Source organism: Bubalus kerabau, chromosome 5 (assembly GCF_029407905.1).
Source record: "Bubalus kerabau isolate K-KA32 ecotype Philippines breed swamp buffalo chromosome 5, PCC_UOA_SB_1v2, whole genome shotgun sequence".
Classification (NCBI taxonomy): domain Eukaryota; kingdom Metazoa; phylum Chordata; class Mammalia; order Artiodactyla; family Bovidae; genus Bubalus; species Bubalus kerabau.
In genome coordinates, this window is record NC_073628.1 from 86130058 (window position 1) to 86148377 (window position 18320).

The 18320-nt window shown below is 44.3% G+C and overlaps 1 protein-coding gene across 8 annotated transcripts in view; it reads left to right on the top strand.

The window, feature by feature from the left end:
* The window catches only part of SMYD3 (SET and MYND domain containing 3), a 761886-nt gene that overhangs the window by 662750 nt on the left and 80816 nt on the right, over nucleotides 1–18320 (top strand). Inside the window, exon 11 of one of the 8 annotated variants that reach the window (XM_055582081.1) lies at nucleotides 17111–17526. The exons of 6 other annotated variants lie outside the window; for them this stretch is intronic. In XM_055582081.1, the coding sequence (XP_055438056.1) occupies nucleotides 17111–17150 (40 nt within the window). In that variant the 3' untranslated portion in view covers nucleotides 17151–17526. Of the gene's footprint in view, nucleotides 1–2473; nucleotides 4230–17110; nucleotides 17527–18320 lie in introns of those variants that run through there. One more of the 8 variants, XM_055582075.1, reaches the window with a different exon arrangement.

The following is an 18320-nucleotide window of genomic DNA, read 5'->3' on the forward strand; positions in this document are numbered from 1 at the left end:
CTTTTTCTTAATAGAACCTCAGATGTCCTAGCCATTTAGTTTATATGTGATTGATTGACCACAATCAATTAAGCTTAAGCTAGAAAAATGATTAGCTTAAGCTGGAAAATCATATTTCTCTGGTCTCCTGACTCAAGCCAGACCAGTTAGAGCCAATGATGTCTATTCTTAGGCTTTTATTTGCAATATTAAGAAAGTAAACGTCCCTTTCCTATGCCTCATGATAGAGGAAGCATATGGCTGCAGGAGATGCAGGCTGCTAGGTTATAGGAGAGAGAATGGAGATGAAACCCAGGAAGCACAGGTAAGGAGTGAAGAGAGATCCTGGTTCCCATTGTTTCCGCATTGCCTGAAACCAAATTCAGCCCTATAATATTGAGTTACACAACACTTAGGTTGATAGATGTCATTTTTTATCAGCCAGTTTGAACTGGACTTCTTGGCTCATATAATGTAAAGAATCCTAACTGCTCTCTATGTGTGTGTGTGTGTGTGGGGGGGGGGGGGGGTGTTGCAGGAGACGAGTGCAGTAGAATGGCCGAGAAAGATGCCGCCGCCTTATACTGCATGTGCGAGTCGCTCAGTCGTGTCCGACTCTTTGCGACTGCATCAACTATACAGTCCATGGAATACTCCAGGCTAGAACACTGGAGTGGGTAGTCTTTCCCTTCTCCAGGGGATCCTCCCAACCCAGGGATCAAAACCAGGTCTCCCACATTGCAGGCCAATCCTTTACCAGCTGAGCCTGTATACTGCATGATTGTAGGTAATTGGAAGAGACTGGATACATGCATTCACTGCACTGTGTCTAGAGAGTTCCTCACTGAGAGTGACCAGAATGAGAAGACTCTTGTAGTGACATTATATGGGAAATGGCAGATGAAAAATGGAGAGGTTTTACCGCAAGATGAAGAGACTTTGTGAACGAATAGGAGACCCGGTACAAGTTTTCAGATTTTTAAAGAGCTGTAGTGTAGGAAGGGAGTAGACTCTTCCTCATAACCCAAGGAGGAGGAACTAGGATGTATGACTTGGAATTAGAAGACGACACTTTGCACGCCAGGATATAGCAGTTCATGACAATGCAAGTGTCCCATCGTGGTCCATGCTGTTTTGAAGAGTAGTAAATTACCCATCTTTGGAAGTGTGTACACAACAGGTGACCATCATTTGGAATTTTATCAAAATAATCCCCTTATTAGGCGGGAAGCTTGTCCAGCTGAGCTTTAATGTCCTTTTGGGCTGAGACTGTGAGTTTAAGAACCCTCCAAAACCTCTTCAGTTTTAGTCACAAATAAAGTACAAAAACAACCAACTCAACTCTGATTTTCTGTTGCCTCAATTATCATTAAGTTATGAATGATACATAATTTTCCTTCCTCTGCCTGGCTCTAAGAGAACATCCTGAGGGTAAGTGTAGCTTTGATAGCTTATAATCTTTTTCTATAACTTGGTAGGTGGTAGAATAGTAACTATAATAATGTATAGAGGGAATAATATATATCATTCTATATATAATAATATAATTATAATATATACATTATTATTCTACCACCTACTAAGTGTTAGCCGCTCAGTCTTGTCCAACTCTTTGAGACCCCATGGACTGGGGCTTGCCAGGCTCTTCTGCCCATGGAATTCTCCAGGCAAGAATACTGGAGTGGGTTGCCATTTCCTTTTCTGGGAGATCTTCCCAACCCAGGGATCTAACTGGGTCTCCAGCATTGTAGGCAGACTCTTGACCATCTGAGCCACCAGGGAAGCTCACCACCTACTAAGTAGTGTGTGTGTGTGTGTATAACAGAGTGGGGCTTCCCTAGTGGCTCAGAAGGTATAGAATCTGCCTGCAATGCAGGAAACCTGGGTTCTATCCCTTCCTGATCTCAGGTCAGGAAGATCCCCTGGAGAAGAGAATTGCTACCCACCCCAGTGTTCTTGCCTGGAGTGTCCTCTGGACAGAGGAGCCTGGCAGGCTGCAGTCCATGGGGTCACTAAGAGTCAGACATGGCTGGGCAACTAATACTTTCACTTTGACAGAGTGATATTGCTTCCGTTATATGTATGTATACATATACACTGATATATATACACACACACATTCATATTCATGAATATGAACATGTATATTCATATATTTTAAAGGATACATTTCTCATCAGTTGCATTTGTTTTTAATTGAAACAGTTGCTAACCTCTAGAAAGTGAGAGATTTTTATACTTTAAAAAGCCTGAATTTCTAGCTTTGCTTGGGAAGTCGAAAGTCCTGCTGACAGTGGATCCATGTCCCCGAAGCATTACTCGCTGGGCAGGGCAGCAGTGGCTTTTTAAACCTGGCTTGTGCTCTGTCCATTGCCAAGGTTCCCACCGTTCCCCGACCAGGCCAGCTTCAGCTTCACTCGGCCGCATCCTCTCGGTCCCGGTGGGCTTGTCAGTGTGTGATCTCTGCCCTGAATGCTGCCTTTTTCCCTCCTAGCCCCGTGCTGGCAGTTATCACAGAGGCCACTGGGAGTAGGAGGGAATTAAGATGTGGAGGCATGCTGCTTCTCAGACCCAAAGAACATGGAAGGAGAAGAAGCAAGCTGACACTTCATTCTCACCTGTTAGTTTTCTATGACAAAACAAGGCTTAAATTTTAAAATTTATTAGAAAATGTGGCATTTTTCACGCTTAGAAATGGATGAATAGAGCATAAGAGTTTGCAGATTTATAAGAATGTAACATTTGGGTAAACTTGAAGTACCTTTTCTCATTAGTTCCCTTGTTACCAGTTTCTAATGAACTCAGAGTCTACTATTCCTCAGGACCTCTGATGCACACACCGGACCCCATTCTTGTTATGTTTCCCAAAGTATGTTCCCTGGGGACAATTATTCTCTTGATGTGATGTGAAAAAAGATTCTGGTCAAGTGAGTCTGGGAAAAGGTAGAATAAAAAAAAATGGCTTCAGGTCAATTTGCTGAAAATCAATTACTGGTAGCCAGCTCACCAAACACCAGTTCCATGATAGACCTGTTTGCCACATATGCCAAATTTACCAATGATGATCTAGCAGCTTTTAAAAAAAGAGTTCAGGCTGATGAACGGACATTGAAAGATACTTTTCTGAATATGAACTAATACTGAGATGTTCTCCAAGATGTTGGGAAAATACAAATTCTGGAATGCTAGCAAAAACAAAATTCAGTTTATTTGAAAAACTCCTACTTGAAATAGTACACTTTTTCTATCGAATGATTCGACATTTCATATGTGAGAGGATTGCTTCAGCTGTATTTGACTTTTTTCTATGCTTTCAAAATGTCATTTTTAAAAAACACTTAAGCATTTTTAACATTATTTCTAAGGTTCGTTTGCCAATTCCTAAAAAGCTTATTAACCTTAGTTCTGTATTTCTATCAATTTAGAATTTAAATTCAACTTAAATTACTTTAAAATGCTAATATCTTTAGGGGGCCTTTGAATTTATATTTAATTTACACGTTTAACTGCTAGAAATACTAAACTATGGCTGATAAGCCACTGAAGGAATTATGGAATAGACAAACTTTACATGCTTGACATTTTAAACAAACTCTAAAACAACATTTGGAAATATCCAAAAGAAACCAAAAGCAGCCTAAACAATCTTATTTGTGGGAAAGTATCCATGTCTATTAATTTATATTTTATTAACTTTTTGCAAGTTTAATACTTCTTTGCCACTTGAACATTTCTGTTGAAGCTTTGAAGACATTCCCACTATAAGTCATGTCTCGAAGGAAAAAAATGACAGTTGGTAAATTTGTTAAAATCAGCAAATAATTCATCAAATTTATCTTTCGGTGAATTGACCTGCTTTCAGATGCGTTTAAACTGATTTCTTTTGTGCAGAACTTCTCAAGTTTTTTAATAAACTAGTGTACATTTTGAATGTCTAGAAGAGGCAATTAGAATAAGATGATAGTTTTCAGTCTCAAACAACTGCAAAAGCCACAAACCATGAAGAAGTGAGTTTCACACCACTACTTGGGTGACAGGTGTTGGCCTCGCTTTGGTGCTTTGGGGCTTTGTATTTAAAAGTCCCATTAATTAGATTTTAAAACTTTTTTTTAAAACCTTATATCTTATTTTTTAAATAACAGGCTTCTGCCTCCCTACTTTCAAGATTGCTTCTTAAGAGCAACTTTTAAAAAACATTACTGTTTTCAGTATTTCTAATAGTTATTTTTATACCTCTGAATAATGTTTTTAGATTTAGGTTTCTTGTATATTACCTAATAAATTATCAACTCCTGGCTAAGAAAATCTAAAACTCTACCTTATACTATCCTCTTTTCTCTATCCTTCCTCTTCCTTTCCATTACAAAATTATATTGTTTAATTAATGGATACCTGTGAAACTTAAAGCAATATACTGAAATTTCTCTTTCTCATTCTATCCACTTCAGGCATGTTCCTTGGTTTCCCACTCTATTAGATGGAGATTTAGTACTCCTGTTCTTGATGAAGAATTAAGATATAAAATTCTCATCAAAATGACTTTCAATGGCCATTTTAAAAGCCTGCTACCCTGTCTTCTAAGATCTTTTATTTCTGATTCTACTTGGATTTGGGTTTCTTTGTTGATCATCATTTTATCTTTCTGTAAGTTTTTAGGCTCTATTCTTCTCTTTGATGTTCTGAAAGTTCACATTGATGTATCTAGGCACAGATTTTTTTCATTTATGCTACAGCCTTTCATTTTAAAGACTCTTCTCTTCCTTTATCTCTGGGAAATTTTTTCTTTTTTTCTTTTTAATTCAGTTTTATCTGTTTTCTCTGTTCTTTTGTCCTGAAAGTCCTGGTGGTTAGATGTTTCTAGTGTCTCGGGTCTTTTGCTTTATGTTCTGAGAGTTATCTTTGGCTTTATCTTCCAGACCTTTATTAGAATTTTTATATCTCAGCAAAAATTTTGTTTCTAAATTGGTCAGAACCCATTCTTGAAAATTTCCTTTTTCATAGCTCTCTATTCTATTTTCGGACTCAGCATCTTCTCAAATCTAAGGATAATTGGTCTTTCAAAAAATTCTCTCCCATTTTCTGAATGATCTCTGTTTCTTCAAGTTTTTTTTTTTTCTTCAGTTTATTCTGATCTTTTTCTGTGCTCTTTTCTTGAATTTTAGGTGCTTCTTGATTCATATTAGTCATCTATGAATCATCTTGATTCATAGTTGATTCATAATTCAGCTTTATTGAGGTGTAATTCACATGCCATGTCACTTATTTAAAGTTTACAGTCACTTTTAGTATATTCACAGAGTCGTACATCTAATACTATCATCAATTTTAGAACATTTTCACTATTTCCCTCTAGGGAAACTCCACGTTCCTTAGTGGTTATCTATCCCCTAATCTTCTCACTCACTCCACCCACCCCCGCTGCCCTAGGCCACCACTGTCCCTCCATATTTGAAAATAAACGATTAGAAAGGTCGACTTGTTGCTCTGTGGATTTCAAGATGGCAGTTGGTCAGAAGACAGTGCTTGAGAAGGAGGAAAAGGCAGAGGTTGAGACTGCTGCTGCTGCTGCTAAGTCGCTTCAGTCGTATCCGACTCTGTGCGACCCCAGAGATGGCACCCCACCAGGCTCCCCCGTCCCTGGGATTCTCCAGGCAAGAACACTGGAGTGGGTTGCCATTTCCTTCTCCAATGCATGAAAGTGAAAAGTGAAAGTGAAGTTGCTCAGTCGTGTCCGACTCTTCGCGACCCCATGGACTGCAGCCTACCAGGCTCCTCTGTCCATGGGATTTTCCAGGCAAGAGTACTGGAGTTGGGTGCCATTGCCTTCTCCGGAGGTTGAGACTGAGTAGAACTCAAGTCCTAGAAAGCTGGGTGTGGGAATAAGGACCTTGGAGAGCCCTGAGAGGGGCTAGTGTTGCAGCTGAGCAGTCAGACCTTTTGTACTGATCAGCTTCACCTCTGTGTTCAGGATTCAGAGGACACCCTGCCACAGATGCTGACTCAGTGCCTGGAGACTCTGGGTTCCATAAGGGGAATGGGGGTGGGGGGACATGTGTGTCTCTTTCACAGCTCTGTCTCTTGCACTTGGCATACTGTTTAGCACAGTAAGTATTATATATTTGTAGAAGAATTCAGTACCATTTGTTTATATAATGCCTTACAATTGCAGAGCACCTTTTGTATCCTCCTCCCTTATCTGAGATAGGCAGGTGTGCAAAGGTGGATTCACCATGGCACTAATGAGACCGAAACTGTAGGATTCTCCGCTTGCATGAACCCCTTCTAACACCCTGTTCTCAATCCTGTATTTGCATTCTTTTCCTTAAAGAAGGCCTACAAAATTATATTTTGTAGAGTCAGGCATCAGAAAACCTGAACCTAGGTCCTCCTCTCTAGATAAGAGCAGATGTTTGTTATTGTTGTTCAGTCACTAAGTCTGTCCAACTCTTGGCAATCCCATAAACCGCAGCACACGAGGCTTCCCTGTCCTCCACTATCTCCCGGAGTTTGGTCAAATTCATGTCTATTGAGTCAGTGATGCCATCCAACCATCTTAGCAGATATGATTAGCCCCAACTTAGAGCTATTTCATGCATTCAGAAGGAAATGGCAACCCACTCCAGTATTCTTGCCTGGAGAATCCCAGGGACGGGGGAGCCTGGTGGGCTGCCGTCTATGGGGTTGCACAGAGTTGGACATGACTGAAGCAACTTAGCAGCAGAGCTATTAAAGCTGTGGCTGAGAGAGTTGGGTGCCTCACCCAAGGTCACACATCTAGTAAGAGGCAGAACGTGTCATAACTGTATGATTTTTCCCGCTACTTGTCCGCCCCCGCCCCACCCCCGAGAGGAGTGGCTTCTGATTGGTTCCTGTTCCCAGGGCAGCAGCCATTGGGTTTGTCAGCAAGGGATGGTCCAGGGCAGCTGGTGAGGACTCTAGGTGGCTGGTTTCTGTTGCCCCCCAAGCTCACGGGCTGTCTCTCTATCCAACAGGAACCAAACAAGGAAAGCCACACACCCTCCCCCACCTCCGCCTACAAATTTAGGTTTCAATTATGAAATACCTTTGAAAGTATTTTTTTTAAACAGAAATACTGAATTCTCCTTTCCACTTCTGTTTCTGAATAAGACTTTTAATCTTCTGTTGTTTCATGGTCTTCAAATAAAATGTAAGGTCTAAGGGGAATGAAAAAAACAGTCAGAGATCATATTTTCAACTGCCAACTAATTTGGTGGTTCTCCCAGGTGGGAAAATCCATGTCCGCTCTGGAGAGGCGAATCCTGCGTTCCATTGTTGTGCCGCCGTCATTTTCTTCTGTGAAAATTAACTTGCCCTCCATGCTTTTCAGCTTCTCAGTGAAGTGTATTTCATGCTTGCCTTTCCCCAGGCACAGATATATGTGTTTTGAGTAGAAATCTGAGCCATTGATGCCCAGAAGAGATGGTCTGAGTCTGTTGGAGGATTGAACTGAATGCCTCAGAGGCAGAGAAGAAATCTCCCAATGTCTCAGGTCAGTCTTTTATAGCCAGCCAGCCCCCAGGCTAACACGAGACCTGGCTCTAGGGGGTTTCATTCTTTCTAGAACTTCCTTATTCTCAAATTATTGATCCAGTGGCAATTTGGTTCCCTTAACTCACGGGTAATACCATGGTGTGATCGGAAAGGCCAAGGTTCCAGAGGCTTCCTTCTTTCCATGCTGCTTTTCTCGGTGTTTGCATCTTCACCCTCAACCCTTCACTGGCCCAGGATTCACCTCGACTTGGTATTTTTGTTTTTATAGTTTTATTTATTTATTTTTGACTGTGCTGGGTCTTTGTTGCTGCCTGTGGGCTTTCTCCAGTTGCGGTGAGTGGGGGCTATTCTGTAGTTGTGCTGCGCGGGCTTCTCGTTGCCATAGCTTCTCTTGTTGCGGAGTACGGGCTCTAGGGCACTCGGGCTTCAGTCGTTGCAGCACATGGGCTCAATAGTTGCAACTCCCTAGCTCCAGAGCACAGGCTCAGTAGTTGTGGTGCATGGGCTCAGTTGCTTTGCGGCATGTGGGATCTCCCAAGATTAGGAATCTAACCTGTGTCTCCTATGTTGGTAGGTAGATTCTGTACCACTGAGCCACTAGGGAAGCCCCTCGACTTGGTGTTGACTCATGCTCGTAATGGCATTAGAATGCTTTTTTCCCTGCTGTCAAACAGCCATGACCTAAACCCTCTGTGCAGCTACACAGGCTTTTGTCCTGAAACTTTCCCATCATCCAGGAACCAAAACAGGTGGGTGCCCTACACCCCTTCTGGGACCTGCTCCATTGCTACAACTGGCATAGCTTCTGATTGATGAGGAACTCTGCCATACTGCAGAAAATCACCCCAGCTCCTGACAAAGTCTGATCACTTGGGATGGGGGCTGAATTGTGTAATAGGCTCCTGTTTGATACCCTGTGCATGTGTACTAAGTCACTTCAGTGGTGTCTGACTGTGCGACCCCATGGACTATAGCCCAGCAGGCTCCTCTGTCCATGGGATTTTTCCAGGCAAGAAAACTGGAGTGGGTTGCCATGGCCTCCTCCAGGGGATCTTCCTGATCCAGGGGTCGAACCTGTGGCTCCTGCATTGCAGGCGGATTCTTTATTGATGAGCCACCAGGGAAGCCTATTCGATACCCTGCTGCTGCTGCTGCTAAGTCACTTCAGTCGTGTCCAACTCTGTGCGATCCCATACACGGCAGCCCACCAGGCTCCCCTGTCCCTGGGATTCTCCAGGCAAGAATACTGGTGGGTGGCCATTTCCTTCTCCAATGCATGAAAGTGAAAAGTGAAAGTGAAGTTGCTCAGTCGTATCCAACTCTTAGCGACCTCATGGACGGCAGCCTACCAGGCTCCTCCATCCATGGGACTTTCCAGGCCAGAGTACTAAAGTGGTTGCCATGGCCTTCTCCAGGAGATCTTTCTGATCCAGGAATTGAACCTGTGGCTCCTGCATTGCAGGCAGATTCTTTACTGATGAGCCACCAGGGAAGCCCGTTTGACACCCTAGTTCCTTGGCAAATCGGAAGCAGAGTTGTTCCTTTAAAGGTGGATTCTCAGGGCTTGTCTCAAGGCACACCTTTCTTTTAACTCTGCTCTGCCAGGGTTTCAGCGACACTGGTGACAGTAAAATCACAAAATAAGGCACTGGAGCCACCTCCGTGTTTGAGTCAGGACATCCTTGTGAGCACCGTCGCAGTCTCCCCGGCTGTGCACGAGTGAGTGCCTGCTAAGCCCCACTTCCTTATAAGAGTATGTGTGCAAACTGAAGAATGTGTGCAGCCGGCGAGGCCCGCCTTTGTCCGTCAGCAGCTGAGAACGTTTAGGACAGTCCACCGGCTGGAAACGTGCACCGCAGCGAGGTGCTCAGCTACAGATGGAACTTGTAGAACCCACATTAGTGCCTCAGGTGGCCTTTGGATGAGCTTGGAATTAGCCTTCTTAAACACAGACTCCTCTCTCATGATGTCCTTCAAGAAAAGATCACTCCTCGGCACCGACCCCTGAACACTGCAGGGTGTGTGTGGCCGGTCTGAGGCCGGGGGCTGCTGGGGGAAAGCCCCATGGCGGAGAGAAGGTAGCAGCAGCAACTCACATCCAGTCTTGTTGGAAACCAGCCTCACTCCTCAGCTCAGCGTAAGCCAGGCCATCCTAGGCTGAGTCATTGCTCTGGCTTTATCCTGTCTCACCTCTTAGGTCTGCAGTGTCTGTTTATGTATAAATCAAAGGGTGTCATCCTTGTCCCCTGGCCATGGCAGTATTTAACCAAATTGGCCAGAAATGGTTTTTGCCAAAAAATATTTTCTCAGTGGGCTTCCCTAGTGTCTCAGGGGTAATGAATCCACCTATCCACCTGCCAATGTAGGAGACGTGGGTTCGATCCCTGGGTTGGGAAGATCCCCTGGAGAAGGAAGTGGCAACCCACTCCAGTATTCTTGCCTGTGAAATCTCATGGACAGTGAAGCCTGGAGGGCTAAAGACCATGAGGTCACAAAAGAGTCACAGATGACGTGGCGACTAAACAACAACAACATTTAAAGGAGCAGGGACTTCTGGTCTGGCAGGAAGGAGCCTGGCCTCCTGGGCTCAGGTGTTGGGCTACAGAGGCACCTCTGAGATGACACGTGGAGGACCAAACAAGTGAAAACATGTAGCTGTCTCTGCTTAACCAGAAGTCACCTGCAGCTACAGTCCTGAAGAGAGAGGAATGGAAAGGATGAGAAACTGAGGTCTGTCACTGTCGCCAAAGTTAATGCAGGAATTAGCTTCATTGAGCCTGGTGCCGGGCATGTCTGTGCAGCAGACTTGGTCTGTGGCATCACCACCCTCTTCCTCGATGCCATTCCTCTTGTATCCCTTCCCTGCCTCCCCTCACTGGTGACTCCTCTAGCCCCTAAGGGCTCAAGGCCCCACTCTTGTCTCCCTGTAGTCCTTTCTAAAACCACTCTCAGATCCTTCTGTTCCACAGGGTGTCTCCTGACTGTCAAGTTATAAGCTGGCTTTCCCAAGGACACCTGTATTTTAACACAAATCAAAGCATTAAGGTAGGGACTTCCCTGGTGGTATAGTCGATAAGAACCCCCCTGCCAGTGCAGGGAACACAGGTTCAATCCCTGGTTCTGGAAAATTCCATATGCTGCAGAGCAGCTAAGCTGCTGGGCCATAGCTGCTGATCCTGCACTCTAGAGCCCGCAAGCTGCAACTACTGAGCCCATGCACCTAGAGCCTGTGCTCCACAACAAGAGAAGTCACCGCAATGAGAAGCCTTGGCACCACAACGAAGAGTAGCTCCCGCTGACCACAACTAGAGAAAAGCCCCTGTGTAGCAACAAAGACCCAGCACAATCAAAAATAAATATTAATAAATAAAAAGCATCAGTCTAAGTTGTTGAAGCTCTAAGGATCACAGTCTGGTCACCAGGCACCAACCAGCGTGGCGATCCCTGGACTGTCTTGGATCTTTCAATCTCTGCACATTAATCTCCTTCAGTTCAGTCGCTCAGTCGTGTCCGACTCTTTGCAACCCCATGAATCGCAGCACGCCAGGCCTCCCTGTCCATCACAAACTCCCAGAGTTCACTCAGACTCAAGTCTATCGAGTCAGTGATGCCATCCAGCCATCTCATCCTCTGGCGTCCCCTTCTCCTCCTGCCCTCAATCCTTCCCAGCATCAGAGTCTTTTCCAATGAGTCAGCTCTTCGCATGAGGTGGCCAAAGTACTGGAGTTTCAGCTTCAGCATCATTCCCTCCAAAAAAATCCCAGGGCTGATGTCCTTCAGAATGGACTGGTTGGATCTCTTTGCAGTCCAAGGGACTCTCAAGAGTCTTCTCCAACAGCACAGTTCAAAAGCATCAATTCTTCGGAGCTCAGCTTTCTTCACAGTCCAACTCATATCCATACATGACCACAGGAAAAACCATAGCCTTGACTAGACGGACCTTTGTTGGCAAAGTAATGTCTCTGCTTTTCAATATGCTATCTAGGTTGGTCATCACTTTCCTTCCAAGGAGTAAGCGTCTTTTAATTTCATGGCTGCAATAACTATCTGCAGTGATTTTGGAGCCCCCAAAAATAAAGTCTGACACTGTTTCCACTGTTTCCCCATCTATTTCCCGTGAAGTGATGGGACCGGGTGCCATGATCTTCGTTTTCTGAATGTTGAGCTTTAAGCCAACTTTTTCACTCTCCACTTTCACTTTCATCAAGAGGCTTTTTAGTTCCTCTTCACTTTCTGCCATAAGGGTGGTGTCATCTGTATATCTGAGGTTATTGATATTTCTCCCGGCAATCTTGATTCCAGCTTGTGTTTCTTCCAGTCCAGCATTTCTCATGATGTACTCTGCATATAAGTTAAACTCCTTACTTGTGCTTGAAACTCACCTCGATCAGAGCAGACTGGGTATGATTGCAAGTCTCAGCTGCCCTTATGATTCTTGTGCATGAGCAGTATAAACGCTAACAAAATGTGGGCAGAGAGCAAACAGAAGGAGGGAGAAGCAGCCTTCTGATCATGTCCAAAGAGAATAAGACCCCTTAGCTCTGGGCGATGTCGGGTTGTTCAGGTAGACTCACTTCAGGGCACTGACATCTGTCCTGATTGTGCTGCACACTCCAGAGACAGCTTTGAATGGCTCCTGCCTCTCTGGATTGTCCCTGAGACCCTCTCAAAGCTGGGGTGTTGGCATACCAAGCTTGTGCAGAATTGAGGCCATGCCGTGTGGTGTTGACACTGAGATAATCCCTAGTGTAAAGGCAGTTTGCACAGCAAGGGAATTTCTTGCTAGTCATCTTCTCTGTGCCAGGCACTGGCTAAAACGCTTCAGACAAGTCACCTCATTTGATTCTTACTGTATCATTGCCTGGTGGCGCTAGTGGTAAAGAACCCGCTTGCCAATGCAGGAGACATAAGAGACTTGGATTCAATCCCTGGGTCAGGAAAATTGCCTGGAGAAGGATATGGCAACCCACTCCAGTATTCTTGCCTGGAGAATCCCATGGACAGAGGAGCCTGACGGGCTACAGTCCATGGGGTCATGAAGAGTGGGACACGACTGAAGCGACTTAGCACGCACGTGTGTGTCATTGCCAACAGGACATCCTTTCAGTCATCCTTGTGTTATTATTCCCATTTTCCTAATGAGAAAACCAAAATGCAGAGAAGTGGAGAAACTTGCCCAGTGAGATAAGATTTGAATTACGGACCGTCCAACTTCAAGTCCATACCTTTTCTACCATATCGTTCTTTTTACAAAAGATGACAGATTTTTTGAAATAAAATGAATAGTTGCCCTTGTTGATCTCTAAGCCCACCTTGTTGATCTCTAAGCCCACCTTGTTGAATAGCTGAAAAGGCTCCCATTCCCATAATTTGGAATTTTTCCCCAGAGACTCCCCGTAGGTGTTAATTCATTTGATGGATGGCCCTCTACACACCTGTGTACTCATGTGTGCCTGCTGCTAAATGCTGCTGTCATTTAGTAGGAAAAATATAATTCTGTGTCCTAAATGTCCTTGTCAGTAGCCAAGACAGAGCCTGACATTAGATCACCCTCTTTGGTTTTCCACTTGTGGGCTGAACCATCGTTACCCTGGACATTGCTGTGATCTTCTGAACAGGAAGACTGCTCCATCGGGGCCACTCAGGATGGTGAAATGAGGTTGGTGATCATAATTTGCTTCCTAAATTTGCAGCCTACTAGGCTGCCCATACAGTACTCTTCAGAGGATGTTAAAGAGCCTGTATCAAAGAACAGGAGTGCATTCTATTAAAGTCGTATGTGAGTCCTGGCGGTTAAAAGACAGAAAGGTTAATGGGGGTAGGGTGGGGGGCCTGGGGTGCAAGGGCAGGGCTTGGCTGCAGCCCGCCAGCCTTCATGGTGGAGCGTGAGCAGTTCTGATAGGATTCTCACGGGGTCAGCACTGGAGTGCTCAGCTGCTCAGCTAGAGAGTTTTTCCTGCCCGACATGGTGGCAGAGGTCAGCCACTCCCAGAGGACTGTCAGCTTATCCATACACAGCTCGCAGAAGTGCAAGTACAGCCCTCCCAGGGTGAGGGAGAGGTCAGAGAAATCCATTTACATGCCTCAGAAATGTCGCCGAGGATGGCAGAGGCTCTGAAGAGCATTTCTTTATGAGGAAATGTGGTCATGTCAGGCAGGCGGGACTAGAGGCAGATTCCAGTCCAGAACCCAAGGGTTTGGACCCAATCCACTGCCCTCCCCTCTGTTCCAAAGAGTAAGTCACAGGTGTAGGTGAAGAAAGGGCTCTGAAATGGAAAAAAAAAAATGGGGGGGGGGGTCTGTGGTCAAATTAATTTGAGAAGCAGCAGATTAAATGAGGTACCACAGGACAGCCCAGAGCCTTACAGTTCACTTCATTCTGTTGTAACATAACGAGTGCATTGGTCTATATTCTCATGCTTCTGAACGTGCAGTAAGTGTTCGAATCAGTGTCAGCAGCAGGGTGAGGTGAGTGACATGTTTAAGGTGCAGGGTTTAAGAAGGCGCTCATTCTCAGGGTCCTACAGGTGAGACCCGGGAGCGAGCATGCCCAGAGCCTCCCTCGCCTCACCCTCCTCCACCCACCACCCAGCACCCAGTGGGGGTGTGGATGTGCTGAGGCTCCCCACCCGCACGAAATGCTGGGGCTCAGTCTTCCCAGAGGTCTGCTCATCTCATGACAACTTGAGTGAGTGCTTAAAATAGCCCACCAAGGTTAAATGTTAACTTAGACCCTTTCACTGACTCTATTTTTTAAATTATTTTATTTATTTATTTTTGATTGAGCTGGGTCTTTGTTGCTCCACACAGGCTTTCTCTAGCAGCGAGCAGGGGGCAACTCTCCGTGGTGGTGCACAGGCTGTAGAGCGTGGGATCAGTATTGTGAGGCGCAGGCTTAGTTGCCTCTCAGCATGTGGAGTCTTCCCAGACCAAGGATTGAATCCATGTCCCCTGCACTGACAGGCAGATTCCTATCCAGTGTATCACCAGGGAGGTCCCTTTCTTTGACTCTTAAAATGCCTTTTAAAAGATTATTATATGTCAATGTATGGCAAACCCACTACAGTATTGTAAAGTAATTAGCCTCCAATTAAAATAAATTAATTTTTTTAAACAGGAAGAAAGAATGAAAGAAAAGACTATGAATTGCAGTGGAAAATGCTTAGCAAATGACACCTTAACCATATAGTATTCAGATTAGCATCATCAGTGATGCTCTGTGCCTATCGTGGCAAACGCTGATACTGTTTACACCAACCTATAACCCCTAGTCATGAGAAAAACCCAGATCAGGGTGCATTGAATGGAGTAACTTGGCCAGTGCTGTTTGAGACTGTCTAGGAAAGATTAAGAAACCGCCATGGTCCAGGAAAAAAAGGGGAGACATGACAACTGAATGCAATTTTATCCCTGAATTGGATTCCAGAAGAAAGAGAGAGGACATTGATGGAAACACTGGTAAATCCAGATAAAGTCTCTAACTTAATTATCAGTAGTACACCAACTTTGGTTTCTTAGTTTGACAAATGTTCCTGGGTAATGTAAGATCTTAACAACAGGTAAAACTGGAGAAGGATTATGGGAATTCTGTCCTGTCTTTGCAACTTTTCTGTAAATGTAAAATTATCTGCAAGCGAAATGTTTTTAAAAAGAAAAGCCTGTTATGAAGTAGCATTGTAAAGGCAAATTTTCTGCCACCCTGCAGGCAGTATAGTTGAAGTTGATAGCAATAACCAGATTTCAAGAAATGGGTCATAGAGATTTCAAAATGAGAAATTGGTGTGCTAATTCTTGAAATGATGAGTCCTTCATTATTAAGAACCCTAACTGTGTCCCAAGCATTTATTAAAAGCTTCCAGCTCACACTTAAGTGAAGTTGATACCATCTAGTGACATGTTACTCAGTAAAGGAAAAGAGGAAGCTATAAACTTATCAAAAAGAGAAGGCTCGTGAATCTAATATTCCTTTACAGGATTCAGAGTTATATTTTTATCCTAAAGTTGCAAAAGAAGTCAAGGTCATGAAAAGTTTATAAAAAGCAATTCATCATTATGATATTTCAGATAACTTCCAAAGGCCAAAAGTGATTTAGAAAATCTTTAGAATCTGAAGGCAAAGAATTAGATACAAACCATTACTGAGATACTGAAAAAGGAAGTCTGTAAGTGCCCATAGAGATAAATGTAAACTCTTATAATTTAAAAACAAAACTGTGTAATTGTAATCAGGTGTTTCTTCCTCATCCCTTCAAAAAAGCTGCCATTAAATCAGTGGAGAGCTTACAATTGATGAATCAAAGCATAAAACAAAAATGGAATACATTTTTTCAAACTTCACTACCCAGGGAACCCTGGGGTTCCATGGAGCATCCTTGGGTGAAAGTGCTCTACCCTACTTACTAGTATCCTTTTGTTATAAGATGAATTCTCAGTTATAAAAACTGTAGCTGTAAAGTTTGGGAATGAGTGTGCTAGGTACTGATTTAGGGAAGAAGCAAACTCTACTCCTGTAATACCAGCTTAGGTGATGTCTGGCAAGGTTTCCAGTTCAAGACTCTCTACTTGTGAGCCAGGGTTCTCCTGCATCACAGACACACACACGTTCATAAACCCTGGCCTCCTCCAGAATCAGCCTCGGGTTATCGAGGGACATTTGAAAGTTGTCCTCAGAGCCTTGCTTGGCAGTTTTCGGTTCTCTGGTGAGTGAAGGGTTAATGTGTCATTGCACAAGGACTTTATTAATCCAGTCCCCTGCTCCAGACTTGACCTTCAATCACTGGAAAACAAGAAAACGCTGAAAACAATGTCAACCAAGTGAAAAATCCTCTGTTGGACCTCAGTCCAGACATTTGTGTGAGTGCAGCCTTTGTGCGAGTCCTGCAGTAAAGCAGCTGTCCGGCAGGTATGTTTCTACCTGATGGAAACCTCGAGTTGTTAATGGCTCTTCTGGGGCAAGGCAACAAGGGCAGAGTTGGCCCCTGCTCTGGAAGAATAACAAATGAGAGAGAAGGTTACTGAGCCACATGCTTTGCCCCAAAATAGCCATGGATGGAGGGACTGTACTTACCAGATAGATGTCTTGACTCCTTCCCACCGGTGAAGATAAGTAAAGACAGTTTCTTTGTATATGTCACGGCTAGAGTTGTCTCACTGTATATAGAGCAGCCAATTCATCATTTGAGGTCCTGTGTGTAGCTCTGTTGAGGAGGACACGCATTTATTAGCCTCAATAAGGTACAGAACTGTCATTACAGAAAAACAGTCACTCAGGGTGGGCCCTGGCTAAAATACTGAGAAGTGTGTCATTCACACAAACGTATGGACCCAGACTTGTGAAGTTCAAGTACTGTTTACTTGGGATTAGCTCAAGTTTGGGTAAGAAGCTGTGGAATTTGGATGTGGTTGTTGATAGCGCTGTTTGTGGTGAGAGAAACCAGGCCAACTCTTGTGAGGAGGGAAGGGGGCAGGGCAGGGACGTGGGCTGAGAGGCCACCCACCAAGAATCTACATCTTACTCTTGATGATAATTCTGAAACTCAGTCTAGGCATTTTGAAGCTGGAGGGTGACATTTGGAGAGGAAGAAGAAAGAAATATCTGTCTCTTCTAATTTAAACTTAGGTATTGTCTGTCTTGGGCTTCCCTGGTGGCTCAGTGGTAAAGAATACGCCTGCCAATGCAGGAGACACAGATTTGATACCTGGGTCAAGAAGATTCCCTGAAGGAAGAAACAGCAACCCACTCCAGTATTCTCGCCTGGGGAATCCCATGGACAGGGGAGCCAGGTGGGCTGCAGTCTACAGCATCACAAAAATGCCGGACATGACTTAGCAACTTAACAACAACATTGGCTCTCTCAGGTAAAAGACTTGTTAATGTGGTGCCACCATACGAAGTTGTAAACATTACCAGAGGCTGTTTTGCCAGGAAAATCAGTAATCTCTGAGCTTTCTTTTTCCATGGTTCAGTTCAGTCACTCTGTCGTCTCCAACTCTTTGTGACCCCATGAATCGCAGCACGTCAGGCCTCCCTGTCCATCACCATCTCCCAGAGTTCACTCAAACTCATGTCCATCGAGTCGGTGATGCCATCCAGCCATCTCATCCTCTGTCGTCCCCTTCTCCTCCTGCCCCCAATCCCTCCCAGCATCAGAGTCTTTTCCAATGAGTCAACTCTTCGCATGAGGTGGCCAAAGTACTGGAGTTTCAGCTTCAGCATCATTCCTTCCAAAGAACACCCAGGGCTGATCTCCTTTAGAATGGACTGGTTGGATCTCCTTGCAGTCCAAGGGACTCTCAAGAGTCTTCTCCAACACCACAGTTCAAGAGCATCAATTCTTCGGCGCTCAGCCTTCTTCACAGTCCAACTCTCACATCCATACATGACCACAGGAAAAACCATAGCCTTGACTAGACGGAACTTTGTTGGCAAAGTAATGTCTCTGCTTTTCAATATGCTATCTAGGTTGGTCATCACTTTTCTCCCAAGGAGTAAGCGTCTTTTAATTTCATGGCTTCAGTCACCATCTGCAGTGATTTTGGAGCCCCAGAAAAATAAAGTCTGACACTGTTTCCGCTGTTTCCCCATCTATTTGCCATGAAGTTATGGGACCAGATGTCATGGTCTTCGTTTTCTGAATAGTTTGGGAAATATTTGCTGACTACACTCTGTCAACAAACTCTTGTTCTAGAAAGTTCTCTAGAGGATCATTCTCTACAGATTTACAGAAGATAAAAGACAAGGTTGTTCCCAGGCCAGCTGCCTGCTCACTTATACACATAGCTATTGAGATCATCTTTTACCATAAAAGAAAGACTAGATTATGCATAAT